This window comes from Podarcis vaucheri, assembly GCF_965113315.1.
Source record: "Podarcis vaucheri genome assembly, chromosome: 1".
Classification (NCBI taxonomy): Eukaryota; Metazoa; Chordata; class Lepidosauria; order Squamata; family Lacertidae; genus Podarcis; species Podarcis vaucheri.
The window spans coordinates 106,806,363-106,824,519 of NC_138759.1; the positions used below are offsets into that span (position 1 = coordinate 106,806,363).

General features: G+C 42.1%; 1 protein-coding gene across 7 annotated transcripts in view; it reads left to right on the plus strand.

Moving 5' to 3' along the window:
• FMNL2 (formin like 2) overlaps nt 1-18,157 on the plus strand; it is a 187,877-nt gene that overhangs the window by 167,289 nt on the left and 2,431 nt on the right. Inside the window, exons 16-27 of one of the 7 annotated variants that reach the window (XM_082197881.1) lie at nt 1,119-1,139; nt 4,887-5,011; nt 5,402-5,601; nt 7,294-7,528; nt 8,279-8,347; nt 8,542-8,622; nt 9,664-9,793; nt 10,754-10,917; nt 11,912-12,013; nt 13,048-13,146; nt 14,564-14,687; nt 15,943-16,080. In XM_082197881.1, coding sequence (XP_082054007.1) covers nt 1,119-1,139; nt 4,887-5,011; nt 5,402-5,601; nt 7,294-7,528; nt 8,279-8,347; nt 8,542-8,622; nt 9,664-9,793; nt 10,754-10,917; nt 11,912-12,013; nt 13,048-13,146; nt 14,564-14,687; nt 15,943-16,034 — 1,442 coding nt within the window. In that variant the 3' untranslated portion in view covers nt 16,035-16,080. Of the gene's footprint in view, nt 1-1,118; nt 1,140-4,886; nt 5,012-5,401; nt 5,602-7,293; nt 7,529-8,278; nt 8,348-8,541; nt 8,623-9,663; nt 9,794-10,753; nt 10,918-11,911; nt 12,014-13,047; nt 13,147-14,563; nt 14,688-15,942; nt 16,081-17,585; nt 17,966-18,157 lie in introns of those variants that run through there. The other 6 variants (XM_082197877.1, XM_082197879.1, XM_082197883.1 and 3 more) reach the window with 6 other exon arrangements.

Below are 18,157 nucleotides of genomic sequence, written 5' to 3' on the forward strand. Positions count from 1 at the left end.
ATGCCACAGAACTCTCTCCCGTGGTTCCCAGCAACTGGTATTCAGAAGCATACTGCCTCCCACAGTGGAGACAGAACATAGTCCATCAGGATTAGTAGCCACTGACAGCCTTAGCCTCCCTGAATTTCTCTAAACCTATTTTAAAGGCATCCAAGTTGGTGGCCATCTCTGCTCCTTTTGGGAAACATATTGGTGCTTCGGGAAACAAATGCTCCATATACAGTGGTACCTCGGGTTAAGTACTTACCGTATTTTTCGCTCTATAACACGCACCCGACCATAACACGCACGTAGTTTTTAGAGAAGGAAAATCCATAGGCATGCCACCCATAGGCATTTCCTCCATAACACGCACAGACAATTCCCCTTACTTTCTAGGAGGAAAAAAGTGAGTGTTATGGTGCAAAAAATACGGTAATTTGTTCCGGAGGTCCATTCTTAACCTGAAACTGTTCTTAACCAGAAGCACCACTTTAGCTAATGGGGCCTCCCGCTGCCGCCACACCGCCGGAGCACGATTTCTGTTCTCATCCTGAAGCAAAGTTTTTAACCCGAGATAATATTTCTGGGTTAGCGGAGTCTGCAACCTGAAGCGTATGTAACCCGAGGTACCACTGTATTGGGCTTCAGTAGTTTATTTGTTGGTAAACTAATTCTAGGTTATTGTTCTTTATGGCTTTGTTTGCAATCTTCCCATATAAATAAGTTGGGTAAAGTGTAGCTTCCACATAATACTGTTTACTGCAGAATTAATATGGTACTGGACCACCCAATAATGGATGCTACCTTTTGTTTGATACTTAAATGAAATCTGTAGAAGGCTTTTGGTGGGCACAGGCCTCATCCATTGCTGTTCTGCTACACTAAGATAACCTCAAGTAGGAAAATGCAATTAACCTTAATGGGTGATGTTAGGTAAATACCTATTACCATGGGTAGGCTGCCCGGTCCATAAACTCTGTACGCCTAAGTGCAATTGATTATTTCTATGTAGAAAAATGATAATGTGTGAAGTGGTATTCAGAAGCCCTGATTTGTGATAATAGATTGTTCTATTAAATGACCTACGTAACAATAGCTAACCTTTTTCTTATTTATTCCCTCTGCTTCCTTGTAAGATGGGCCAATCAAGCTTTTCTGTAGGTTCCTTTTTGCTGAGTATTTTAAGTACATTTTAATCCCATTTTCTGCTGTCTTCTTTTCCTGTCTTGTTAACCAAATCCATTTGTGTATCACTTTAAAAACTAGCTTGCTGTGTTGTTGCATTCTCCGAAAGCGTGGGATGTTTGTTTGACTTGTTGTGGCGCAAAAGCTCTGTTTAGGAGAATAGGGGTTTCCTAACAACTCTCCGCACCCTTAACAAGCTATACTTCTTAAGATTAATTGGGGGAAGCCATGACTGTTTAAAGTTGTGTCATTGCTGTTTTCTATGTGTGGTGTGTATGTGGTCTTGGTTTTTCCATAAAATAGAAACTCTAAGAGTATTCTAAGGCATATCATTGCATGCAGCATTGCATCTTATGTTAGAGACTCATCAAGATCAATCACTTGGCTACCTTCAAACCGAAATATTCATAATATACCTTCCCTGCGTGATGTCACCACACATCCAAACAAGTGCATCTTTTAAGCAAATGAGAAGTAGCTTCAAACCTTTGAGTGGATAGTGACATCATCGCATAATATCGGGCTCACTGCTTATTAAATTGTAATTTGCAGCTCCAGTTTTGACAGCTGACAAAAGATGTGCGGAAATTTGCTTAAAATTAGTGGATGAATTTGTGGAATCTATTACAAATGTATCCCCAGTCTGAAACTTTGCCCAAGGGTTTTGGTGCATTTTAGGGGAAAGGGGGGAAAGGACAGATAACAAGATATTTGGGGTGTACACATTCCCAGTCATCATACGTGAATAGTGTCCTTTGGGAATGTGAGTTTGCCCATGGTAAAATTCACTAGGTATGCTTTGCTTGACGGTGGACATAACAACTGCATGTTTCCAACTTCACTTTCCTGGCTAAGTAGCTTCTTCAAAACTGGAGGAGTAAGAAGCAGGGGTTTCTTGACTGTGTGAAGCTTGCAGAAATGTTAACAATTCACTAATTTAGTTTTAAATTCATGCTGTCAAATTGATAAACTGCTTGTCCCACTAAATAATAATACACATTGTGGCAAAATAAGCTAGGATTTTCTCTGGCAATACTTGATACTACCATTGTAGTGCAGGATTTTATCTGCTGTTGCAAAACACTGTGCATTGGAATCTGCACTGTGTGTGTCCAGTTTCAAACTGGAGTTGGTCCTTAATGACATGAAGGTGAGGAAGGAGCTGGTTGAGTTGATTAATTAACCAAATTGCTTAAAGCTTCAGAACCAATTTAAAACTTCTAATTGATGTTTTCAGTGGCAAATGTTCTCTAGAATGTCATTTCCTGAATTTTATGTGCGCGTCCCCTGAACTTCATGAAGATTAATGCTTACAGTGAATGAGTTACTAATTGCTGGATATTTCCAGCGATGGACATGTAATCAGTTCCCTTGGCTCTTAGGGTTAGGAAGTTTCTCCACCCCTTAGTAATTAACCTAAATTTTCCTGCTTCAGCTTATTATTCTTTGTCCACCGGTTAATGGGGAAGGCATGTCTTCAGAGCTGCTTTGGAAAACGTAGTAGACAATCACAATGAGAGATGGTCAAAGTAACAAATAATCCAAGAAATGATTGTGCCAAGACTAGGGAGTGTTCTTTTACTGTTTAAAATACAGACTCTGGATTCTTTAAATCTGCAGCGTAATTTCCCTGGTGGCTGCTGTCAATTCCAATTGCTTTTATTCAGCTTAGAGCTTCTCTTCTTGCATTTCCAAAACACCACTTGCTTGTTTAGGATTGAGGGCTCATCTACTCTTGCCCTTTGCCCTGCACTTTCTAGGCACAGGTCTGCATTTTCACGGTCTGTGACTGAGTGCTTCCCCCCACCCTTGCTGCTTTCCTCAGGAAAATCCAAGCTTTTCTGCTGAATTGGAGCAAGCGGCTATTAGGGTTTTCCATGAAGTTGTTTTCAGTGGTAAAGAATGGGGGTTTGTGGAGAAAGGACCAGGAAGGAAGGAAGGAAGGAAGGAAGGAAGGAAGGAAGGGGGAAAACACTCAGACACAGACCTGGGAAGATTGGACCTGTTGCTAGAAATGTGGAGCGAAGTGTGGATGAGCCCTGAGTGAGGTTTTCAGCATGGTTATGGACTTCAAACTGGTAGTCCCAGTGAATCAGTGACACATGATGCAAATGTAACGTGCAACAACTTGGACACTTTATTGATTGATTGTCCAAATGGCCCCAGGGTGTGTTACAAAAAACAGTATAATTAAAAGCAAATGCAAACTTTAAAATCCTAGAATAAAACCCAAAACAACCAATGGCAAAACAGCAATCCACAGCGATACTGATCCACTCAGAAAAAAGGCCTTTGTGAAGAGGTGCATCTTGACCAATCACTGAAAGGCTTGCAGTAATGATACAAGACGTGCCTCAGAGTGGAGTTAATTCCACAACCTGGGGGCCAACACAGGGAAGGCCCTTTCATGAGCCACTGCCACAAAGAATCATATAATCATAGAGTTGGAAGGGACCCTGTGCATCATCCAGTTCAACCCCCTGCAATGCGTGCCACTCCCCCCCCCCCGGACCCTGCTTAGCTTTGCAAATGTGCTAGCAGTTTTATTGCTGCATGAGCCACAGAAGGAGGCAGCACTGCCAACAAGGCCTCCCTTGCTAACACCTGGGCAAGTTGATGTGGGAGGAGAAGCTCCTTTAGCTGTCGTGACACTGATCATGCTAAATAAAGGTACAGATCACACATTTGCAATCCTAATCAACAGATGCATGTTTGTGTGTACTCGCTTGCTTTTAAAATCTGGAAGGTGTTGTAGGTGCAACATATCACAATATTTTCCTGCTGGGATTTGGCAGTCTCCAGGCTCATGTCCATCACTCCATAAATGTGGCTGACACCTGACGTTTCACACCTTCTCGATGCTTTGCAATAAACCTCATCCCTATCTGCTAATCTTAATTCTCGTGTGGGCACTTGGGCACCACCTGTCATGAGAGAAAAATACTATATACTCACACTTAGTTTCTTTAATGGAAATTCTGAACCAGAGAAGCCATTGAGCAATTGCTCCAACTTCAAGTAAGGCAGAAAATGAGCTGCTCTCTACAGGAAGGGGAGGAGCTCACATCTGGAAATTGATGATGTCTTCTGCCTCTTAAATGGAGTGAGGCTAGGCAGCGCTCACCGGTTGGTACCTTAGTGCCCCCTCAGAAACACCCTTCCGTTGAGTACCACTGGTGCCTTTTACACATTTAATGAAGATTGGAAACTTGAGTCATGTTTCTATGATTTTTAGGTAAATGTATGGTTGCTCTTCCTTAAATAGGCAACTCCACATGATTTCATCCAATAATCAGGCAATGTTCTTGTGTTGGGTTAATTTTAGTGCGGTCAGAAGAATAACAGTAGACCATCACAGGACGTAGCTAAAATCACATGGGTAAATAGAGTACAATTTTATAGACTTCCTGTAGTGATTGAATCGTGTGTTCTCATCAAATATAGGAAAAATAGGCACAATTGTAACAAAACATGCTTGCTCTTGTCAAACCTTTGCATGAATGATAGGCAAACCTCCTGAATTAGAGAGAGAAATTGTCTCTTCTCTTCAAGATTTCCAGCCTGCCCAAATTTTCCCCAACACTTTACAGTATTTGTTTAGTTCTCGTCAGGCCTCCTCCAGTGTTGAAGTGCCATCCCCCATAAGTACTTCTGGATTGCTCAAGAGGTTTGTTGCCTTTTTCTGAAATGTGAACTTGTACTCTCTGCTTTGTTTAAAGCTGTGAAAATCAAGAAGCCAATTAAGACAAAGTTCCGCATGCCAGTTTTTAACTGGGTGGCTCTGAAACCCAATCAGATTAACGGGACAGTCTTCAATGAAATTGATGACGAAAGGATATTGGAGGTATGAGACCTGCAGATTGTGATTGGGTGTTCTCTTTCTCTCTCTGTGTGTCTGTCTGTCTGTGTTTTGGAAGTTACTGTATCCTGTTAAAAAGCAGTTATTTTGACCTTGCATCATACGTACTTAAAGAGTTTTAAACACTCTGTTTGATGGTCTTGTTGACATTAAGGTAACTAGAGTCCTATTCTGCTGTGCTACGTGCAGTATCTTTGCTAAACTTGCAATGGACCAAGAAACTTTGCAGAGCATCAAAGCCTTCTCCTCGTCACACAGTCACCTCTCCCTTTCCCAATACCCTACAGCTTCTACACTTTTCATTAGTTGTATTCCCCCCCCCATTAGACATAGATTTCTAGACTCCTTCTTGTTTCTGTTTGGTTTCTGTCCTAGGATTTAAATGTGGACGAATTTGAAGAAATATTCAAGACAAAAGCCCAAGGCCCAGCCATTGATCTTTCTTCAAGCAAGCAAATAACTCAAAAGGGATCGAACAAAGTCACGCTATTGGAAGCAAACAGGGCTAAAAATCTTGCGATCACCTTAAGGAAAGCTGGAAAGACTGCAGATGAGATATGCAAAGCTATTCAGGCGTAAGTGTAAAGGCTGTTTTACAAATGTGGTTTGAGGCATGTTGTATTAATTGGTCAGCAGTATTTCTGCAAGTTGCTTAGATCCAAGGAAGATCCTCCTATGCCAGTAATGCTCATATATGCAGTTGATCACCATAAAGCTGTTAAGCTGTGCACACTTTTCTGGAGTAAGCCCGTTGGATTTTGCTTACTCTGCATATATCACAGTAACACGGGGCAGGATTCACCTAATGAATCCAGTCAGTGGAAGGCCTGAACAAAGACTTCTACTTGTGCAATGGGACTCCCCCCCCTCTATTACACCTCCCCTCCCAAACTGGTCTTGGGGGTTTGGGAGAACCCCCAGAACAATGTGCAGAGAGAGGGGGGGTTGTTTCATCTGGCAAGCTGAAACGCTTGCTGTGAGGGAAGGACTGCCTGTACGCAATGTTGAATTCCTTCCATTATGAGAACTGTAAAAACCAACTGGTGGTTTTCTGAAGAATGTTGTTCGTATTTTTCATCTATATTTCTTGTCATGCAAGGCTTTCATTTCTAGCAGCAATTTAAACACTGTTGTGAGATAAATATGGTAGCTATTAAAGGAATGGGAAAGGGCTAGGTTAGCCCCCTCTCCTCTTCACAGTGTTTGAATTGAGTCCAAGTGTCTTGAATGAAATGCAGATTGGTGTTGTGGTGTTTAGGCTGTGTCTGCAAATACTCAACTGGCAATAATAAAATGATCCAGTAAAACACTTTTAAAGTACCTGAAAGTCATAATGCTAAAAACACTTCAGTGCAATGGTCATGCTGACAGCCATTCATTTTTAAAGTCTTGCAGAAGCTGTCTTGCAGGAATGTGCTTTGCATTTCTTTCAGAAGAGAGGAGTGCAGACTGATTTCCTGCAGCAAACCCTTCTCTGTGTTTGAGGTTACCACAGTGAAGGCGCTCCTTTCCCCTATGTCCTCCCTCTTCCATTAATGTACAAATTCTCAGCTGAGCTTGCTGGGAGATGCTACAGGGCCGTGGAAGCACTTCCTACAGGAGGAAGCACACACCCAAATTAAGGAGCATGAAAGGACAAAACCAGCATTTTGAGATTCAGTGCAAATGGCACCCGTGTGTAGGCTACAAATCTCAATTAAAGGGATTTGCCTTTTTTCTGCTCCTATTTACATAAAGTTCATTATGCTTGTTGCAATTGTGTTTTTTTAGCAGCTTTAAAAATACGATTACTTGGTTTTCAGGGTGCTTCCCAGAGCAATATATAAAAAGCAACCAAGAGAGTTCTCAGTGCAGTCCTAACCATCTATATTCAGAATTTTAAAAATCCCAAGTGCCGCTTCACACTTAAAATGGTAATTGTTTGCTGCGATTGTACCTGGCTTACAGTGGTGCTTCCTACAGCAAATACGTAAAATGTCAGTAACTTGTGCATGTCTTTCACTTACAGATACCCATATTCAAGTACTTAGGGACACACATCTATTCACACTTCGCATATTGACTGCCAAAATTGCCAGTGTGAAATAATTGCGCCCACAGTTAAAATGATTATTGCATTAAGTATGCCTTGTCTGTAGAATTGATTAGTAGCTTTAATAAGATGCACTGATAGAGGAACTGAGTGAAAACAGAGCTCTCTGCCTCTTCCTTCCCTGTAAACAACTCTTCTTTTAAATATATATTTATATATTTTTGCATTTGGCCAGGTTCGATTTGAAGACTCTACCAGTGGATTTTGTCGAATGCCTGATGAGATTTTTGCCCACGGAAAATGAAGTGAAAATGTTGCGGCTTTACGAGCGGGAGAGGAAGCCCCTTGAGAACCTCTCAGATGAGGATCGTTTCATGATGCAGTTCAGCAAGATTGAGAGGCTGATGCAAAAGATGACCATCATGGCATTCGTTGGCAATTTTGCAGAAAGCATCCAGATGCTGACTCCAGTGAGTGAGATGGGGAGAGTAGCTCCTTCTGGAATGGAATTCCATGGCGTGGCTTATGCATGTGCTACATTCCTTTTGGAGCAGTTTGTTTGTTAGAGATGGGCTGAAGTTATCCCCTGCTTGATCATAGAATTGTAGAGTTGGAAGGGAACCCAAGGGCCATCTAGTCCAACCCCCCGCAGTGCAGGAATATTTGCTTATCTTTGACACATTACCTCTAGCAGCTGCCTGGTTCAGATCCAATCAGTTGTAAATAGTCATTTGCCATATGATTCTGACCCAAGCACTATTTGGGCATTCAAGCTCACACAGTGTGAGTGCACAGCACTTGGGGTCACATGTGTTTCCCTCCCCATGTCATTGTGGCCCACGCCAGCCCCTCCCCAATGAGAGGATATGCATGTTTGAGAGGATATCAGCAGCCTACCCAACATCTGTAGGCTCTCCTTGTGACCTGCAATCCTGAGTGCTCAGGATTGCAGTTCATGAGGACCATCTACATGCATTTGGAAGGCTGACCCTACAGGCATCCTCCCAAATACCTCAAGCATCATTAGGGAGGGCCTGGTGTGAGATCCTGGGGTGAAGGACTGTGACTTGGCTCATCCAGTTAGTATTCTGTGAACCTTAATGTCTGACTAAGGCTACACATACACAATCTGTCCCTCTTGCAGAAGCCACTGGGTGTCCATTTTTAGTTCACACTTAGCTTTTACAGATGTTCACATTATTTCTTGTTTTTGCCTCTAGCAACTTCATGCAATAATTGCAGCATCTGTCTCAATAAAGTCATCTCAGAAACTCAAGAAAATCCTGGAGGCAAGTGTTTATTTTGTTTATTCAATGTTGCTGCTTTTTTTTAAAAAAAGTGGTGGTAAAAACACACGCCCTTAAACAGTGGTCTTTAGGGGGCTATATATTTAAGTTAAAATGACCCCTTTCCTTTTTATTACAGAATGATATGTGTTATTAGTTGATGCTTACAATTTTTCCCACCCCTATGATTTCCATAGATAATCTTGGCTCTGGGTAACTATATGAACAGCAGTAAACGAGGAGCTGTTTATGGATTTAAACTGCAGAGCTTAGATCTGGTAAGTAAGGGGAAATCTACCCCCAGTGGACTTGAAAGTAGCTTTGCTTGGAAGATTGTTTGCACATCCCCATTTATTTGCATGGCCTGTATGAACAACAGTGGTTTAAGCATCCTTTTAGTGAGTTGTCAATGAGCTAGGGAAGGAATGGAGCCATTGGCTTAGATTTCTAATGTCATATTGTCAAGACAAAGGTAAATTTCATTTCCCCATAACTTCATTTCCCTCCCCTGGTTAAACTCTTCCTTACCACTAACTGCATCAGGTAGACCTCCTGTACAGATTTGCAATGGCTGAGAAGTCTGTTTAGCACTGCCCTGTCTTTTCTGCCAGTTCTAGTTATGAGTCTCTCCACTTTCTGGATAATAGCATTGGGCCATTCATAAAAGCAATATGCGATGGACCCTGTTGCTAGGGGTGGGGAATGAATGTCTCTAATGACCTGTAATAAACAATAATTACCAGCGCTATGAAAATACACCGGACAGATTTAATAAGATGACAACCTTGATTGCTTTAATGGCCTATAGTTTTCCTGATTCAGATTATTCTTTTACTTCTGACAATATGATGAATTATCATGTTTAAGTAACATAAATAAATACAAAACTATGGGCAACAATTGGAGGGGTCCTAAAATCCTTTACCTGTGGTCCTCCATGTTATTGGACCTCAGTTCCCATCAACATGGCGAATGATGAGGGATGATGAGAGTTCTGGTGCAACATCATCTCAAGTGTCACATGTTCCCCTCCCCTGACCTGTAACAATCATACAGGGCTATGATATCTTCATTGCATTGCACTTATTTCATTGTGTCATGTGTCTATTTCAGGGTGGCTAACCAGTGACCCTCCAGATGTTGTGGATTCCAACTCCCATCAGCCCCAGGGGTGGTGAGATTGTAACTCAGCCACATCTGGAGAGTTATAGCTTTTCCACCCTTGGTATATAGGCAGATCATGGGTTGGCTGCTAAGGAAAGTTAACTCAAGGATGTTGAAGCTGAATCTAACATACTTCTTTTGCCTCTTCTTTGCAGTTACTAGACACAAAATCGACAGACAGGAAACAAACTCTATTGCACTATATATCAAATGTTGTGAGAGAGAAATATCAGCAAGTATCGCTTTTTTACAATGAGCTTCACTATGTGGAGAAAGCTGCTGCAGGTAACATAGCCACACATTCATTTCCCAAGTACTTAAAAGCAGGTTCAGATATGTTCTGTGGATACTGTAATACAGTAATGCACCCATGTCCTAGGGAAAGCTACCTGTTTGGAAAAGATACCACCTTGCAGAAGACAGGTGGGCATCTTAAATGTTATGGGCACAATAGGATACAGAAGCATCATAATTTTCAAATGCCTTCTTGGTTCTTCTAGCACACTGTTCCCTAAAGCTGACAGGAGCCTTTCCTCTTTTCAGTAATTGGGCTTCCTTCATTGCTCCCACACAGTTTGTGTAAAGTCCTTAACTTCAGGTGCAAGAGGTGCACATCCTGTTGGAAGGCACGTCTTGTAAATGTTGTGTGAACATACAGAACAGAAAGGATCCTTCCGACTGAAATCTTTATATGTACAGAAATCTTTACTTGGAAGGGGTAGCGAGGCCCTGCCCACCTGCCAAAATGTCCCACGAGAGGTGTAGGAGGTCAGATCCTATTCTCCTCCTCTGTTCTGCATGGTCAGGGTAGAAACTGTATAGGAGGCATCAGCCCTACTGGAGCATGTGCATCTATATTGTAAAGGTGGTTTAAAACAATACCTTCCCTGAACTACTCACCTTCCCTTTTGTTTGATGCATCTGCCCCCAATCCCATCTCATTCCTAGCCTTTCTGTTTCGTTCCAGTTTTGTCTCTTGGATGCAAAATATAAGCTCGCTGGCCTGCAGTTCTGTCTTGTGTGTGTGAGAGAGACCCTCCATTGTTGGCTTCTCAATTTTAATAGTAGTAGCAGCAGGAACAACAACCACACGTTAACAGAGATTCCCCAATTAAAACTATCCAGGGTCTCAGGCAGCTATATCGCCAGGCTTTGCTACATGAGATCTGTCAAACTGGAGATGTTAGGGATCAATTAGGCAATGCGTAGTAACATTTTGAATGTCTTTCCCCTTCCACCCTTTAGTATCCCTTGAAAATGTTCTGTTGGATGTAAAGGAACTCCAAAGAGGTCTCGACCTAACGAAGCGAGAGTACACCATGCACGATCACAACACCATGCTGAAGGAGTTTATTCAGAACAATGAAGGGAAACTGAAGAAGCTGCAGGATGATGCAAAAATAGCTCAGGTATTCTGTGTATCCCAGCAGTTGTTCAGTGGTCTAGCTTTCAGGAACAGAGAACTTTTGTTACCTTTTTCAAGCTCAAAGATGTTCCTTTAGGAGTAGGCAGGACAAGTATTCACTGATTCCGCTGTTCTAGTGTAGTGTTGTGTTGTATAGTTAAGTGTGTCCAAATGAGTGAGCTTAGGCCAGTCATTCCCCTCAGGGGGAATAGAAAAGGAACAATAAATGCTTCTCTGTCTGCTTGAAGAAGGAAGGGTGGTTGAAAAAAACAATAGAATGTGTTTATTCTTTTGCAAGTATTGATGTGACATCTGTCACTGAGAGTGACTTCACACCTTATGCAATAGCATTTCATTTAGTGGCATGTGCAATCATGCACCCTTAAACATCTCTCTCTCTCTCTCTCTCTCTCTCTCTCTCTCTCTCTCTCTCACACACACACACACACACACACACACACCCACACCCACACCCACACCCACAGCTATTTTCCAGGGGAAACACACAGATACTTAATGTTTAGTAGCTCCATTCAAGTTTCATTATTTATTTTCTTGGTTAAAATAATAATGGTAGAAAGAAACAAGTTTCTTCCTTTTATCTGTTCTGAATCTGCAAAAGGCAAAAATGGTTAAGTAATCCCAGCAAAAGAGGGCAATTAACAGCAGTACATGGCAGAACTTCAAAATGCCTATTTTCAAACTGCAAGTTTATACTTGGAACTGGGATTTTTCTTGCTTCCTAAGGAAAGACCTGAAATTGTGCACTTTGCAGAACAGGTTGCAGAGCAGGCCTCCCTTCTGTTGCACTGGTAATAAAGGCTCCAATGCACCTACACTCTTGTCTCTGCTGCTTCCTTCCTGATTCCTTGCCACCTGATCAGCCTTCAGCTTGTGGGGAGTGGTTCCCTTTTTGTGGGTTAAACACCATCTTGCATAGTTTGGGATTTGTTGAAATGAAATATATATATATATGTTAAAAAGTCTCTCTTTTACAGGATGCGTTTGATGATGCTGTGAAGTATTTTGGAGAGAATCCCAAGACGACACCTCCATCAGTCTTCTTCCCAGTCTTTGTTCGATTTGTGAAAGCTTACAAGGTAAACAGAACAGATAGGTAGCCGTGTTGGTCTGCCATAGTCAAAATAAAAAAAATCCGTCCAGTAGCACCTTAAAGACCAACTAAGTTAGCTCTTTGTATGAGCTTTCGTGTGCATGCACACTTCTTCAGATACCTGAAGAAGTATCTGAAGAAGTATCTGAAGAAGTGTGCATGCACACGAAAGCTCATACCAAGAGCTAACTTAGTTGGTCTTTAAGGTGCTACTGGAAGGATTTTTTTTTTTTTGACTAAGGTAAACAGAAGTTCAGTTCACTTCTGTTATTTTTACAAATGTGGCCACACTTTCTAACCAAAGACTCCCACTGTGGTTTTGTAGTTTCCTTAGCAAATACACAGATAGCTCAGTCGGTAGAGCATGGGACAGTTAATCACAGGGTTTGAGCCCCATGTTGAGTGAAAGATTCCTGCACCGCAAGGGGTTTATGATCCTCGTGGTCCCTTCCATGTGATTTATATGAAAGAGCCTTAAGGTTCCATCTTTGGGAAACGTGTCCCAGAACAAAGGCCAGATTAAAACTTGCCCAACCTCTTGGGGACTGCATTCCAATGATGGCTGGGGCAAAATGAAACAAAATCCAACAGAGGAAAAGAGAAGACAAACACACACCAGACATCAGTAACACCCAGCACTCCTGCTGCGTTACACACAGTCAGATATGCAGAGGACATGAAGGCAGGTACACATGTGGCTGGAAAAATCTGCCATTAGGTGACTTCAAAAGAGAGAGGGAATAAGGCCGTCGGTCGCTCCTAGCCATGATGGTTATGCTCTCCACTGTCGGAGGCAGTATGCCTCTGAATGACAGCTGCTGGGAATCACAAGAGGACAAATTCTTAAAGAAATTCTTGGAAGAATTTGCCATATCATACCACAACAGGAAGCGGCACATCAAAGTTAAACTGGCTTTAATGAATTTGTATTTTGCTGAGTGAGCTAAAAACGAACCCCATTTTTTAAAAGTTGTTGTGAGCTCTAACGGGTGTGTGTATTTCGTTTAAAATTGTCGATAGCAAGCGGAAGAGGAGAACGAGTTGAGAAAAAAGCAACAGCAGGCATTGATGGAAAAACTTCTGGAGCAGGAGGCACTGATGGAGCAGCAAGACCAAAAGGTAGCAAACAACCAAGCCATTAATCGATTTTGGTTACGTACGTTGATAAAGTGGCACATGTTGGTCCAGTGAAAGAGATCGTCTTATTGCAGAGCAGCCGATGTGGTGCAGTCCAGATATTATAGTTGTTAGGGATGATGGGAGTTGTGGAATACACATCTGGAAAGCACCACCTTGGCTACTGCTGCCTTATTGGCTGAGACTGCTTCTCTCAAGTCTTTGGGATCGGCAAGGAACCAACATTCCAAACACCTTTCTGTCAGGTGTTTTCTCTCAGAGATAACTATTGAAGCTTTCTTTCTCACAGAGACATTTTAACAAGGCAGTCATATAAGAAACTTAAAAGGAAACTAGAGCAGTTTCATGTGTATGCTATTTCCTGTTCTTCCTATAAATCTCAGAAAGGTGTTTATTCTCCTAAAGCCATTGATACAATGCTTGGAATTTGCCCTGTTTGAAAGATGCTTACCGAGAAGTAATGAGCATTTATCTCGGCCAAGCAATTCGATAACAGGAAGACATTCAGCGCATAGTCACCCAAGAGTCTGCAGTGACCAAATGTGAAGGAAGGCTAGTCGGAAGAGGCTCAAAGAAAACGCAGTGGCAGAAACGGCCGTTTTGGGTTTCATCTAGCATTTTCCAGAGTTCTGCTTGGCATATGAGACCCTCTCTTCCATGATAATATCTTTTAACAATACAATTAGGAATTCTCACTGTGCAAGGTCAGGCTACACAAAGTGACTTCTCCAGATATTTGCACAAAGCACCCCCACCTCCTGTAATGTCAGGATTGTGTTCCCCACTTTTCCAGTGTCTTGGCCCTCATGGCAGCTTTACAATTGCCATTGATATTGTGTAGAACAATAAAAAAGAAATAACAAAAACAAAAACCATCAGCACGACAATGTATAAATCACAAAAAGTAGCTAAAAGCAGATTAAGTGTTAGTATGTGACAAACAAGACAGACCGCACTTGACATCTAAACAGTAATAATCATGGTGCCAGATGGGTATGCCTGGGGATGGCAATCCATAATCAGGGAGCCACCACAGGAAAGGCCCTTATTTTTATTAACCTCAGAAGGCCAGGACCCCCTGAGACAGGCCTCAAATGTTGTTCTCTCAGCCAAGAGTTTGGTGTGGGAAAAGGTGGTCTTGTAGATACTCTGATCCCAAACTTTTCAATGTTTCATAGGTTAGAACCATAACTTCCCTCCCCCCCCCCTAAAAGTGAACTGGGAGTTAGTGAAAGTCAGTGCAGGTGAAATATGTGTAGGGCTGGGGAAAGAAAGACAGGGTTGACCTAGTGGTTCTAACTCTGTACGGGGCAGGTACCTAAGTTCCCTCAAAGAGAAGAGCAGGTGTTTTCAGCATCTTGTTGGCCACTGCTTTTTACCAACCTTTGCTCCCTTTCAGTCTCCGTCTCATAAAACGAAGAGGCAGCAGCAAGAGCTGATTGCAGAGTTAAGACGGCGACAAGTCAAGGACAATAGACATGTGTACGAGGGGAAGGATGGAGCTATCGAAGATATCATCACAGGTAAAATAATAATAATGAGGAGGAGGAAGAGGCTGTTCCAAAGTGCCCCTTCATAGCTTTTACTTTGCAAATCTCTAACAGAGCTCCTTAAAGTAATCAATAATCAATAAATTGATTTCAGTGAGAATAATCACATGTATCAGTCATTTAACAAATGGTGCACATTATATAGCGCTCAGGTTTCAGGCCTCTTCTTTGGCAAGGCCTTGTTGACATAATGTTTGTGTATTATTTAATTTCTCCTTCACTTCAGCATGCTCTCATAACTCAAGCTGTAGACCACGTAGAGCCTTATTAGACGTATTTTTGCAACAGGTGCATGCCTTGTAAATCTTTGAGTATTTTTGATCCATGTGCAAAACCACTGGTGTTGAGACTTGCTTTTAAAAGCTCTTGTTTTGTCCTTCAAGTCCTACTAATAGTAATTGCTCCAGCATTAAGTATGTGATGGAGGACAAAATTGTGTGATTTGGATTTGTTGAACGATTTTGAACTTCAGAGCTGCATATTCCTCTTGCAACAGACTAATACTAGTCCCTTTTGGCAATCCATAATTGAACGCAATAGGCTGACAATGGCTGGGTCTAATTTATAGCAGCTGTGACAAGTACAGTGTGGGCTTTGGTGATTTGCCATAATCTGATTTAGTGGCTTCTGTGACAATCACAGAGTGGATGAAAACAGCAGCAGCAGCAGCTAATTGTTAATAATTTCTCCATAATCAGCAGTAATAGGTCCCTGAGTATGAGTAATACCAAATGCAAGCAACAAATACGGTGGGTTTTAAAAACATCCATGCACAGATGCATGGATCCTATCCAGCCAGGACTTCACTAGCATCACATGTCTCATTTTCAATGGTAAATTTATGGCTGATTCCTGGCTGAGACTTCGCCTAGGGTTTACTTTGCCCACTCTGTTGTTGTGTGATTTCATTTCACTAAGTTCCAAGAGCAGTCCATCTGAGTGCGAGAACAGCCATGCAAATAAATGTTGTGCTGAGATAAAAGTGTGCACTTCATCATGCCCTTGTTCATACACCAATTTTACCTTTAAAAAAAACACCCCAGTAACTGTTGTGATTTGCAGAAAGATAATTCTTCTGGTAACCCAGCCAAACAAATCCTATTGTGGTTAAATGACTGAATAAGCCACCTCAGGGTGTCTTTAACAAAGTACTAACAATGTACTAATACAATAGATCTTTGCTTCTTACTGTATATTCTGTCTTGTCTGGCTGTTATTTTCCATGCAGTGCTGAAGACTGTGCCCTTTACTGCTCGAACGGCCAAGCGTGGCTCTCGTTTTTTCTGCGAACCTGTTCTCACAGAGGAATTCCATTACTAAACTTTTCCTCTTTCACACCCGACGCTCTTAAAAAACAAACAAAAAGGTTGCTGTAGGTTTTTGACGTTTCTCCGCAATATAGCTGTTTGAATGGATTAGTGATGTTTGGCATTTCGTCGGAGTCATATTTGACATCGCTCATCTCATTGCATGTTTTTGCCTGTCAGGAACCTTTTTTTGGTTCCCTTCCATCCTCCCAGTGACCGTTTGTTCTACCTTCCGCATTTCAGAGACACCCTGTGGGCTCAGCGCCATAGAGCAGCAAGTGATGGAAGTCACAGAAATGTCCTCGAGGCCCCTGGTGGCTGCGCTTCAAGCCAGCCACCACAATTTGCAAGGGATGGTTGTGGGTTGTAATGACAAATGTGATGGACAGTTCACTTGGCTTTTCTGTGTCTTCTCCTCTGGGCTCTCGCACCTCCTTTACTTCTTTGTGACTTGATCTATGTTGCATGAGTCTTGTTAAGCCAAGCCTATCTCCGGAAGCAAATCTAGTGTACATCAATGAGCCAGGCTGAATGTGTATGGGCTTTGTTTTATGGCATGTAAAATGAAGTCACTGCTTTGTGATCTGTGAGCACATATTTCCACATGGGTCCTTCTAACCATCGCTTGCATGTTTGTGTTTGCATGCGTGAAGAGGAATAAAATAAATGTGGTCGTGGTCCCCGCACCCACTCCCTTCGTTTTTCACACCCACAGTTGTTAGCTTCAGTTCCATGGCAACTTAATGGGAAATCTCCTTTGAGCCAAGTGGTAGCCTCACTTAAGATAGAATTCTGCCTTTGATCGGTTCAGTCCTTTGTAATAGTGGAGGCTGGGCAAAACCCAGGATCCAGGCAGACCATGGTTCTGAAAGCAGGTCTTGACTTCTGAGCCAAGCCATAAGAAATAAATTTTAGATAATTCTCATGCTAAGCTCATCTAGGGCCAAGAAACAAAGATTGAGGGGCTGGATGAAGAAACTACCCAGGTGGCAGCAGATAAGGCCTAGTGAAGCAATATGATCAAAATTGCCTTGCCATAGAAGATACCCCCGTTCTTGTCATGGAACTGGATCCATTAACATCTTGCACTGTAGAATGTTTTTTAAAAAGGAGTGCCGTTTACGCTGCATGTGTCTGTCAATGCTGTTGTCTTTGATACAAGAACCAATCATCTTAAAGCAGCATTTCATTTCCTACTGGTGTAATGTTTTAATGGGGAGCTTTAAAGTAAGAATGCTGCCTGTTAACTCCTCTTTTGCTCTTTCAAGTTAATTGCTGGACAGTCATCCTGGAGCCAATGTTCAAAGCAGCTTGGAATTTTATTAGTAAGAGGCTTACGATGGCCACCTCTTCCCTTCCCTTTCTTTTTTTTTAACCTTCTTTAAGCCTCCACCTCACCCACTTTTGCTTTACTTGCTAACATATGTGGCTTTTTACATTTTTAAAAATAAATAAATAAATATATTATTATTTTGCTTTTTGGGCACAGAATTGAGTTGCTCTTCATGTTCCATCCCATTTTTAACTTAACCATCATTCTGTGTTTTTCCCCCCTTCTGTTTAGCCTTAAAGAAGAATAATATCACTAAATTTCCAAATGTTCACTCGAGGGTAAGGATTTCTTCTAGCACACCGGTGGTGGAGGATACACAGAGCTGGCAAGCATCACTTTTTACTTAGCTTCCTCCTCTCTCTGTATGCCAACACAAAAACTGCTGCAAATCACAGCCAATTTTAAGATAAAAGAGGGATGACGCTGTAAGCGTTTAAGCAGCGTTGCTGGTGCTTTTCGGTCTTTCTTCTGTCGTGTGTTTTTATCTGTAGCGTGTGGGATGGATTAATCTGCAGCTCTTGCCTGTGCTGGATGACGTCACATCACTTAGGGGCTACTCCCTTTCCAGACTCTTCCACAAGATAGATGTTGTTGCCTCTGTGTTGTACTGATGAGTCTGTGTTCTGCAGAGCAGGAAGAGAGGGGAGGAAAGGGCCACAAGTAGGGTTGCCAACTATTTTACAGGCTCTGTGCTCCTTTTTTTAAAAACAGCATCCCATCAAACAGCAATATAGCATTTCCTGACATAAGCATACAGTGTACAAGGCATTGCCCGTTCCTTTTCCATATGCCAGGTGGCTACA